General features: G+C 30.7%; 2 protein-coding genes across 5 annotated transcripts; both read left to right on the top strand.

Moving 5' to 3' along the window:
* The first annotated feature begins 4,303 nt into the window (after positions 1 to 4,303).
* LOC131168807 (transcription factor bHLH120-like) lies at positions 4,304 to 7,611 on the top strand. Of its 4 annotated transcripts, XR_002497831.2 has the most exons (5): positions 4,304 to 4,706; positions 4,915 to 5,268; positions 5,744 to 5,797; positions 6,054 to 6,253; positions 7,298 to 7,611. XR_002497831.2 is itself a non-coding variant. In XM_058140012.1 (4 exons), exons 1-4 carry the CDS (start codon positions 4,582 to 4,584, stop codon positions 6,081 to 6,083), a joined length of 585 nt encoding a protein of 194 aa, XP_057995995.1. In that variant the 5' UTR covers positions 4,574 to 4,581; the 3' UTR covers positions 6,084 to 7,611. The 4 variants fall into 4 exon arrangements, 3 of the variants coding, with proteins under 3 accessions (XP_057995994.1, XP_057995993.1, XP_057995995.1); XM_058140012.1 differs by having other exon boundaries at positions 4,574 to 4,706; positions 4,893 to 5,268; positions 6,054 to 7,611; XM_058140011.1 differs by lacking the exon at positions 5,744 to 5,797 and having other exon boundaries at positions 4,305 to 4,706; positions 6,054 to 7,611.
* A 1,733-nt stretch (positions 7,612 to 9,344) lies between these two features.
* On the top strand, positions 9,345 to 10,034 carry LOC131175493 (PTI1-like tyrosine-protein kinase At3g15890). Its single transcript, XM_058139914.1, has 3 exons — positions 9,345 to 9,403; positions 9,489 to 9,633; positions 9,708 to 10,034. The coding sequence occupies exons 1-3, from the start codon at positions 9,345 to 9,347 to the stop codon at positions 10,032 to 10,034; spliced, it is 531 nt and encodes a 176-aa protein (XP_057995897.1).
* The last annotated feature ends 951 nt before the right edge of the window (positions 10,035 to 10,985 follow it).

Below are 10,985 nucleotides of genomic sequence, written 5' to 3'. Positions count from 1 at the left end.
TACAACATGCTGAGTCAAAAAGCCAATAAGAATTACCCGGAGTGGCAAACATGGCAGCAGGGGAATTAGAAGAGATAACCTGTTTGAATAGTGCCTCAAGATCACTCATGGTGATGGCGAGAGCCCTCGAGAGCAAAGAAACAAGAAGTGACAGAGGAAGATCCGTGCTTTGAGACATTCTTGAATTTAGAATGCCCTCCTTTTGATCTTGGAGGCGTGTGGGACAATGTTCAAGAATATGACCGTAACCATGACAATATCTGCATTTTATGGTAGGACAATATGCAAAAGCATGACCAAATTTATTACAATTCTAACAGAGATGATTGCCAGATTACTGAGGTGAGGATCGAGTAGTTTCACTAGCCGCTTCACATTGAGGAGTTTTATCGAAACCGAGACGAGTCTCTTCAAAAATAATCTCTTGAATAGCGGTTTCCAATGATGGGAGTGGATTTCGATGTAGCAGGACGCCGAGCGGCCTCATATTCTGATCGAAGAGCCATTAGAACTTGAATGAGATGAAGATGATCTTCACTGATTTTGGCCTGAGATATTTGATTCCAAATAGGTTGGACACAGGCAAGAAAATCATTCACGCATTGACTGCTTCTTGTTTCAGATTATGAAGAGTAGTCCACAACTGATAATAGTGGGCAAGTCCGTGGTCGATATCGACAGCCAAAAATCCTGATTTCTTTTGCGAGTCATAATTAGCAACCGGATGTGGATGGACGAGACAGAGGTATTGCGAAACCGGTGATGATCTCGATGATTTTTACTATCCCAATCCTCAAGACGGTCAAGAAATTTTGCATCGCTTTCATCGTTTCTCTCTTGTCGGCGTAGTGATATCTCCGGTAACAATACGCCAAAGCTTGCGACCTATCAAAAACTTTTCATTCCTTGAACCCAAAGATTATAGTTGGAACCCGATGTAATCATGCAATAGGTTTTGAAATATCAGATTTCTCCATTGATAACAAGATGAGGAAAAAAAAATGGTATAATAATAGGTATGAAAGAATGAACCAGAACAGGTTGTAGAGAGAGCAGAGAGACCCCAAAAAACTAGAAATAAAAGTTTTATGGCTCTGATACCATGTTAGAAGAAAGAATACAAGTAATGAAGAAAAGGATTGTGTATTTGTCTGTGTCCCATTTACAGAGATATTACATCTATTTATACATGAGAATATGAACTAATTTGGACAAGAATAATAATTGCTATAATTATGCTACACAAATCTCCTATAATCATGCTGATTGCTGTAATTATGTTACACAAATCTCCTATAATCATGCTGATTGCTGTAATTATGCTAACAATAGGGCTAAATAGCCATTGAAACTATCTGCATGAATTGTATGAATCTTGAATATTGGGTTAATATTGCAATTTTTTTTTTCTGAAGATCTGACCTTATTATTAACTAGCACCGTTGATGCTCTGCTCACTGGAAGAGTATTGTCTCGGCTTTTCTTTCTTAGCCAATCCAGGTCTTATTAGAGCACCCACTGCTCGGTCTGGCTACCTAAACATTCTTCTACTCAATCTGACTATTACACCATTAGACTGAGCACTGATATTTTGATTGCCATGTTGGATATTTTATCCTGTCACGTTGGATGCTTCACTCGGTTTTGAACTAATAATATCAGTCACAATAAATTTTTGTTTATATAGATAAGAGATGAAGAGCAATCAATATATAGGTTCATCATCTCATCACATACCAATAATTATTTAGAAATATGCATTCGTGAGTTTTCTTATCTTTCTTAATATGGAATTCTTTTTAATAGTAGGATTGCAATACAATATATGTAAATTCCTCAAGTTTTATTATAATGAAATTAAGCTATTTTTATTAATATTTGCAATTAAGAATCATATGCACATTGAAATATTCTATTATTCTTTACATGATATTCTTTTTATATGTGAACATTTTTGTATGTGTTTTATATAAATAAATAAATAAAGACATTTTATTTAAAAGAAAATGGATGTTCATCTTGTGTTTGAGAGAATATATACCACCGACCAACTCATTTTTGCATATGGTCAAATTCTAATTGATATGATATTTGACAGTTATCTTCTTAAGTATGCATTTCTTTTATTTATGTTAAAAAGATACCAAGTTTTGTATAAAAGTAATTTTAATCACAATAAGGTTTTGATCTAAATACCCTAATATCATAAGTTTAATTGATTTCGCTTTGATTCGATTTGAGTCAATTAAATAGTTGATTTTTTTAAAATATTAGTTTGAATTTAATAGAAATAATTTAGTCTGATTCAAAATGAGGAAAACAATTTTAATCCAAGTCAAATCTGAGAAACTCTAGTCTAGTTTCAATCTTATTTTAAGCCTGAAACGAACTAGAAAGGCACTTAAAAAAAAAGACAGAAGAGATAGAATTTTGAAAGAAAGAAAAAGATCGATAACTAATTCCCCAGCTTTGGGTGAGATTATATGCAGAAAAAGATCGATAACTAATTCCCCAGCTTTGGGTGAGATTATATGCATTTACACATCGAGACCTTCATGATTTAGGTAATAGTCCAAGGAGAAAATTAAAGTTGGGAGCTAAAGAAGCATATCAATAGAGAGTGAGACATTAAATAATAGTCCTTTGCATTTTATTAAAGACTTGAAGACCAATGAGTTGATAATCACATAATAGGTATACCAAACTTTGAGCAGAAATTTCATTATGTTTGCTTCTCCCAAAAAAACATAAGAACTTGGCCAAGAGGAATGTAGCTCTTGAGCCCACCATTTTCACTTCATTGGCTATTTAATAAAGGATGGAAAGATGGGTGTGAGATTGGCACCTATATAATTATTTCCTAACCACTACTTGTAATAAAGTAAAGATACGAAACAGCTAACCTAATCCTTATCTTTAATTATATTTCTTCTATGTAACTGTTCATATTCTCCGACTACCCCTAAAATTTAACAAGGCATATTAATCTCCAAATCTTCTTGTTGATACTATAAACGGATCTCCACCCATATATATTGGTGTCATTTAATTATTTTTTGGTGAATTAATTAACTTGGATCCCATGGTGTGCCGCACTTATATATAATTATAGTTTATGCATGGATCTAATATGCGACAATTTTATTATACAAAATAATGTTATAACATTGTTACTGATCTGAATTTTCAAGGGGGAAGGACCCATATCTTCTTTATTCCTTAATTAGAAAAGGTAAAAGTACTTGAAAAAAACAGTAAAAGAGACCACAAAACTGTAGAATTATTTTTGAAAAATAACTTGTCATCAGTCATTTTCATTTTTAAATTTTAATGCATTTTCACAACATCCATTATTTTATATGAATTTTATTTCGAAGGTATTAAAAAATTATTTTTAAATTATGAGAATTGAATTTTAAATTTCAATTAAAAATAAATGAAGAAAAATGATATGATTGAGCTAAAAAAATGCAAAACCGACATGGCGGTCCACCAAATGTGAAAATGATTGAGTTGCAATTTCTTCAGTGGTCAAGTGGGAGTGTCTCACACACACCGCTTCAGGCCACGTTTTTCTCGTCTTGACTACAAAGAATCAATGATTTCAGTATTTTAAAGTAGTTTTTTTTTTGTCCATATTTAATTTATTATAAATTTAATATATAAAATAAATAAAAAACATCATCTATTAAATATATATATATATATATATATATTTATATCTTGAATTAAATTTATATATTACACAGGAATTCATATACTCAACACATATATATTATTTTTTATTAGTTGAATGTTCATAAATCTTAGTGTAAATAACAAATTTTCTTAATATATACTTTATTTTATGATGAATTTAAATTTGAAATATATATATATATATATATTATGTTTAAATTAAATTCAAATTTTATAGATTGAATTTTTATTGCTAAATTCATTTATATAAATAAATAATTGAATATAATTTATATATTATTTATAATAAAATTTTTAAATTTTTATCTATTATATTTAGAGAACAAAAATTTAAATATTTTGCAAAATTATTAAAATTTTAAAATATAAATTATTAATAAAAATATATTTTACATAAATTATTAATTTAAATTCATAAATTATTAATTTAAATAAATAAAATTAAATATGTAATAATTAAATTTAAAATGAATTTAAATAATTTATAATAAATTTTAACGAAGTTTAAGATAAATTAAAATATTAAAAATATTAATTAAATTTAAATTTACATGATTTTCACATTTACTCTCATTGCTATAAAGAAAGATATTGCATTGCAGAGAATCTTTTGATATTTTTAGGCCAATTAGAGTACATAGAGACCACCGTCAACAACCGTATATCCAATTCTTTTAACTCCATTATTGCTGCACTTAAGCTTGATTAGCCTCCATTCAATGTTTCCCTTCCAACAAAATAATGAATTTTCGTCCCAAATCTCCTCGAATCCCCACCAAGATATTGCTGAAGACAATCCGATCTTGGGTGGAACTTCCAACCTTTCCAACTTTATGGTGGATGGCCAGCCTCCTTTAATATTAGCAAATTCAAACACTAATAATGAAGTTAATTATACTTGCGATGAGAAGAAGATCATTCGCAAGGAGATCGAACGGCAAAGAAGGCAACAAATGTCTACTCTTCATGGATCGCTTCGATCCCTCCTTCCTCTTGAATCACTCAAGGTCAATAATAAAGAACCTCTCTCTCTACTTTCTATTCATATTGACGATAATCTGTGGTAATTCATTTATTAGATAATTATTTCAGGCCAAAAAGAAGAAGAAATATATTTTTATCCATGTTTCTATTGCTGCTTCCACTGTTGCTTTGTGGGTTGGTCTTCTTGATTTACATAATTATGCTTTTAGGTTTTCGTTGATGGGGTTGCAGGGAAAACGTTCAATGTCTGATCACTTAAATGCGGCTGCGAAATATATAAAAAACCTTCAGAATAACGTCCAAGAACTGAGTGTTAAGAGAGATATGCTCAAGAATTTGTCCGATTCTTCTACTTCTCTTGATGACCAAGGGACGGAAATTAGTTCACAAAATAATTTCATGAACACTATTGTTACTGTCCGCTCTCATGTGGGTGGAGTAGAGATTGGCGTAAGTTGTGGATCCGGAGAGAACAGTTTTCCTCTATCAAGAGTGCTAGAAGCTGTTGTAGAAGAGGGATTTGACGTTGTTAGCTGCATTTCCACCAAAAGAGATGGAAGGTTATATAGTACAATTCAGTGCCAGGTATTGCTCTGCAACAATTCATTCGCACTTCTAAATAGGTGTATTTGGAAAGTTAATTCAGTTCAGTTGATTTTTATTTAACCATTTTTGAAATTTTAAAATGTTAAAATTAATTTTAAAAAATTTAATTCATTTATTTTTTTTTCCAGGAATTCATTTAATTGTCTCTGCTATTAAAATCCCAAATAATCTTACTTAAATTATATTTATTTCTTTATTGATAAGGACAAAATAAGAATATAACAACATTTATTTTACATTTTAATTGTTCTAAATATAATAAAATTCTATGAATTATCTCATTTTAATTAAATTTATTTCAAACACGTAAAAATTTTATAACAAAATTATTTGAATTGAATTTTAGCCTAAAAATCATTTCAATCAGAGGACACTTCTAGATATTAAGATTTTGAGCGTGTGAGATTTGCTAATAAGTTGTTTTGGCCTTCACTTTTTGGCATTTGTCTTGCAGGCTAGCCATCTAACCTGCATTGATGTAGCTGAGCTGCAACAGAAACTGAATGATGTAATCTTGTCATAGAGCTTCACTTTGAAGTGACTTTATAATTCATAATATTCAAATATGCACTGCCTTAAGATCACCTATATGAATCCTAAACTTGGTTATGTTTATATATATATTAACATGCATTTGCAAACTGTTTGATGATGTCTATTTGCATGTTTCTTTTGGTAGAATTGTGAAATAAAAAGAATCCATCTGATGTGAATTCCTATCTGAACTCCTCGCAAACTATTTATCTATTTGACCTGATATCTAGGGGATCGATGGGGGGAAAAGGATCATTTGAAGTAAAGCGTTGATACATTGCATGCATTAACTTCAAAAATTGGCCTCAACAATATATGCACTGGCATTGCACATCAATTTATACTTCAAGGGTGCATGGGATTAAACAAGATAGACCCATTCAACGCTGATCGACTAATTAAATGCCAGAAAAGGAAGGAGGCTACCCAGGTAAGTTCACTAATAACTACTGCAATGCTGATACTGAAAATCATAAACTTTTTCTTCTGAACCCTCTAACACAAATTTGTTTTCAAATTCTATTTGCAATAATTTTCAAAATGGAGTTTGGCAATGTGTTTGCCCTTGGGTGCCCAAACTCCCAAACAATAAAAGTAACTTTTCCCATGAATTCTAGATATAAGTTCATGAAATGAGCTACATTTTGTGGTTTTGGAATATAGACCTAAAAGCTTGCTGTATATAGTTAAACTGGCTTTTTAGTAAAGTGCTTTTTCAAACCGAATTTGACTTGCCTATATATCAAGTGTATGCATCAATCCAATAGATGAATGACATATGAAATAAAAATCTATACATTCATCTTACTTAAAATCATGGTAGATCCTATTTATTATTATTATTTTTTTCAAATGATGATTCTTATTTGATCACTGCATGAATGGGGCATATACATAGTATATGCAAGAATTTTCCATCAAAAACATTGTTTCAACCTATATGTGAAACAGACATGCAGTAATCTGATGTTGGATGCATGACGGCACATGATGAGGAATGGTGGTTGTGGGAGTTGAAACATAATGATAGGCGGTATGGTAGCAGTTATTAAGTTGGGGGCAGTGTAGTAGACTGGCAGTTGAGAGATAGCAAATAATAGTAGTAAGATATATAATGGAGGTATATGTGATGAAGAAAAATTTTGGTTATAAGGGCAACGATATAGAGGATAAGGTTTTGGCAGTATAATTTTGATATAAAACCTATGCAATAAGAGGATGGGGGGGTGGTACAATTTTCCTATTGTAGGAATGATAAGATGACTCAGACTCTTAAAATTTAGAAGGAAGGGTTTCATGTATCTCCATCAATGGTGAGTAAAGAGACAAATTATGATTGCATGGATGTAAAACCTATATAGTGATCAAAGAGAAAGGCAGAGCAGGAATGCAATTTGATCTTAGTAGGAGTTAATTAATTAATTGGCAATATATATACTATATTTTGTTTATATATATTGATCTGTTGCTGCAGTTGAAGCACACTTCAAAGAGGGATCACACATAATTATCAGATGCATTTCCTGGAGAGGGACATTAATTCAATAGACGTCTAAATTAGTGCACACAAACGTTCATTGCTCTGGACTGGCCGTAACTTTCTTTGGAAATTACTTTAATAAGACTACCTTAATTAATTTTATGTTTGCTGAAATTGCATGATCAATTTAGGCACATATATGTTTTGTTTCTTTGACAAGATCGTTCCGGTAGTGAAACAGAAATTGTCAATTCTTGTATTGTTTATACAGAAATTGTTTAATGTTATATATATATTGTTTACTGTTATATATATATATATATATATATATGCTGGGTATCATTTTCATTTTAAATCTCACAAGTAGCGGTGGATTATTCAAACTTTTTTATTGCTTGTCTGCAAATATGTGTTGGTAATCCGTGGCAAATTATATCCAGAAAATAGTAAACATACTAAGAGAATAGAGACAGAAGATGGGGAAAAGATGGTTGTCGGATTTGGGTAATTCAACCTGATTCATTTAAAAAAAAAAAAAAAAAAAAAAAAAGATAAACACCAATAACCTACGATCCAAAATATCCAATCCATTTATCACTTCACTGGCCTCTACTAAATTTACAGCTCCAACTCAGGATTATTGATGTTATCCAGTGCTGTTTTCTAGATTTTATAACTAGATGATCTATCATTATTTCATAAGACTTCAGTCAAGAAGTGGAGGGAGAAAAATCTTTATGAGGCTTTAATGAAAATCCTATTTTTCAAGAAAAAAAAAATATGAGAGGGAGAAATAAATACTAACATTTTAGATAACGACTTTTATTAGACTCTGACTTATTATGAACTTTTAGAAATTAAACAATGAAGCAATACCCTTATAGAATTTCATAAATTCCTTTTAATTATTACTATGGAATTCTTTTTTTTTTTCATAGAAAAAGCAACATAAGTAAATATGATTTGAGTAAAATGTGCATATAAATCTCGAGTTTTTTTTAAAAAAAAAAACATTTTTTTTAATATTAAATGAGGTTCTTAAATTGATTAAATTTTAACGTCTTGCTGTTTTTGGCTTTAAAAGAGACCAAAATTATTGATTTTTAAAACTCAATACTAAAATTTTTAATTTAAATAAAATGAAATTAAAGCGTTTATTAAATCACATTAGTCTCTGTAATAAAGGGGTGGCCCATCCTTGAGAGTTGGTAATCGGATAGGCTTCAGGCCGTGAGTTTAGTTAGAGAATAGAATAGATCTTGGAGCCCAGAAGATACTGCTTGACGGAAGACAAGCGCCTACAAACGGCTATTAAAACAAAGGAATTTAGTTAATCTAAAAAAGAAAATAAAATATTCTGAGCACCAAGTTTTAATTCTCAACTTCTACACAGGATTGTCAACTTCTCATCAAGTTTATTTGATAGTATCAATAAATTAGAATTTAAAATCTTATTTTCTTTTCCTCCATTAGATCATGAAAGAGGGTGAACAAATTTAATAAGAAAAAAATATATAATTGAAGACGGCTAATATGACCTTTATTTAAACAATTCAAACCTCAAATTTTAAATTGCCAATGTTAAGATCCTCTATAGCTGCATTGAACCTGAACAAAATGAAGGTTAATTAATTGAATGGTCAAGATTGATGAGTAGGTGAACACAAGCATTCTAACTTTCCAATGGGAAAGCAGGTTAGCACATAGTAACAAGCATTAAAATACAATCAGATAGATTAATGGATTTTAGGTAAGTAGTATTAGAGTTGCCTCTAAAATGAAAATAAAAAATCAGATGAATAAAAATAATTCAATCAGATTCTGAACTTGATAAAGAGGCTCCATCTTGTATTTTTCATTTTAAAACATTTTTCACACCACCAAGCTCTTCTTGACTTCCTAGGCTGGATTTTGTCTTCGCCATAAGACTTCTTCCCTTGTGATTTGCTTTTCCTTCTGTTTTTCCCAGCCTTGATCACTCTTTCGATTCTCACCTTGCCATTTAATTTGTGTTCATCTTGAAAATTTTCTTGCACAAGAAATGAATTGGAAATGTTTGTGCTGCGGATTTCCCAGGGAAACTCAACCCTTGATGATCAGGTATATGCCATAATTAATATCATTAACAAATTCATCAATTAATCGTTCAAAGCTGTAAGTTACCCTTCAAATTTCTTTTTTCCAGCGCAAGTAACGACAGGGATTATCCCTGGAAAAGATATACTCTCAAGGAGCTTTTGCACCCAACAAACACCTTCCATAATGACAAAAAGATTGGAGAAGGTGCATTTGGAAGCGTGTACTGGGGTCGAACAAGTAAAGGCGTTGGGGTAATCGTGCATGTTCATCTTTTTTTTCTCTCTCATTGTTTTCCTGCTTTTGTTAATTGAAGTTGCTCTTGCAGATAGCAGTGAAACGACTGAAGGCAATGAGTGCGAAGGCAGAAATGGAATTTGCAGTAGAAGTGGAGATACTTGGGAGAGTGAGGCATAAGAATTTGTTAGGTTTAAGAGGATTTTATGCGGGCGGGGATGAAAGGCTTATAGTCTATGATTATATGCCTAATCATAGCTTGATCACTCATTTGCATGGCCAACTCGCTTCAGATTGTTTGCTGGATTGGACCCGGAGAATGAACACAGCTATTGGATCAGCTGAAGGATTGGCTAAGTATAATTCATTAATTCATATTTTAGAACAATTTTTGCCAACTAAACAGATTCTTTCATGAAACTATTTCTATATTAATTTCTTCGAAACTTAACTAGCTATTTGCACCATAAGGCCAATCTTCATATAATACATAAAGATATAAATGTTGAAGCAGTGGATATAGAATAGGCTTTGAGGCATGATGAATCATTATTTTTAAATTATTAATTACCCTTACTAGATTGCTGCAAGGTTATGGCAATATACTTTCAGGATACAACAAAGTTTAAAATCTACAGACAGCAACTCCTGAAAATTTTTCTTAAAAACTCTTTATACGAACCGAATTTAGAGATATTAGAAGAGAAGAATAAGAAGAAATAGAAGTCATATATTTCTGAACTGAAAACTCATCCATATTTATAGATAATAAAAAGTCATGTCACCTATTCTAAACAAACATATCTGTCTATTTTAACAGATTTGACTATTTATTTAAATCGATATATCATCTAATAAATGTAATTATATTTGTTTATTAAAAGACATATCTTCCAACAGTTATAACTGTTTGTGTATAATAGACACGTCTATTTATTAATAGACACATTTACTTATTAACAAACACATATATTTGTAATTTATTTACAAGAATTAAAATAAAATAATTATTTTATTTCACACACATACGTGCCAAGTGCCATAACAAAATAATATATATATATATATATTAACTTCTTCCTTTTCATATATTTCAACAATGTGAGAATTCTTTCTCTCTTTATTATCTAACATGCAAGCTATTTATAGTAATCCCCCACTTAGCTTGTATTATTAGATCCCATTGTTTCATGCATAATGAAAAAGTATATTTCGATTTAAACTTTTCCTTAGTATAAGTATTTCAAAATTTTAAAGAAATCATAGTGGCCTTAGGTTAAACCTATATTTCTATTAAACAGAATCGGAAATACTACACACATGAACCAATTAGCTCGAATTAAAAGTTCACCAAAATTTTAGTACGAAT

This window comes from Hevea brasiliensis, chromosome 17 (genome assembly GCF_030052815.1).
Source record: "Hevea brasiliensis isolate MT/VB/25A 57/8 chromosome 17, ASM3005281v1, whole genome shotgun sequence".
Classification (NCBI taxonomy): Eukaryota; Viridiplantae; Streptophyta; class Magnoliopsida; order Malpighiales; family Euphorbiaceae; genus Hevea; species Hevea brasiliensis.
This window is presented reverse-complemented; position numbering and strand designations above follow the sequence as displayed.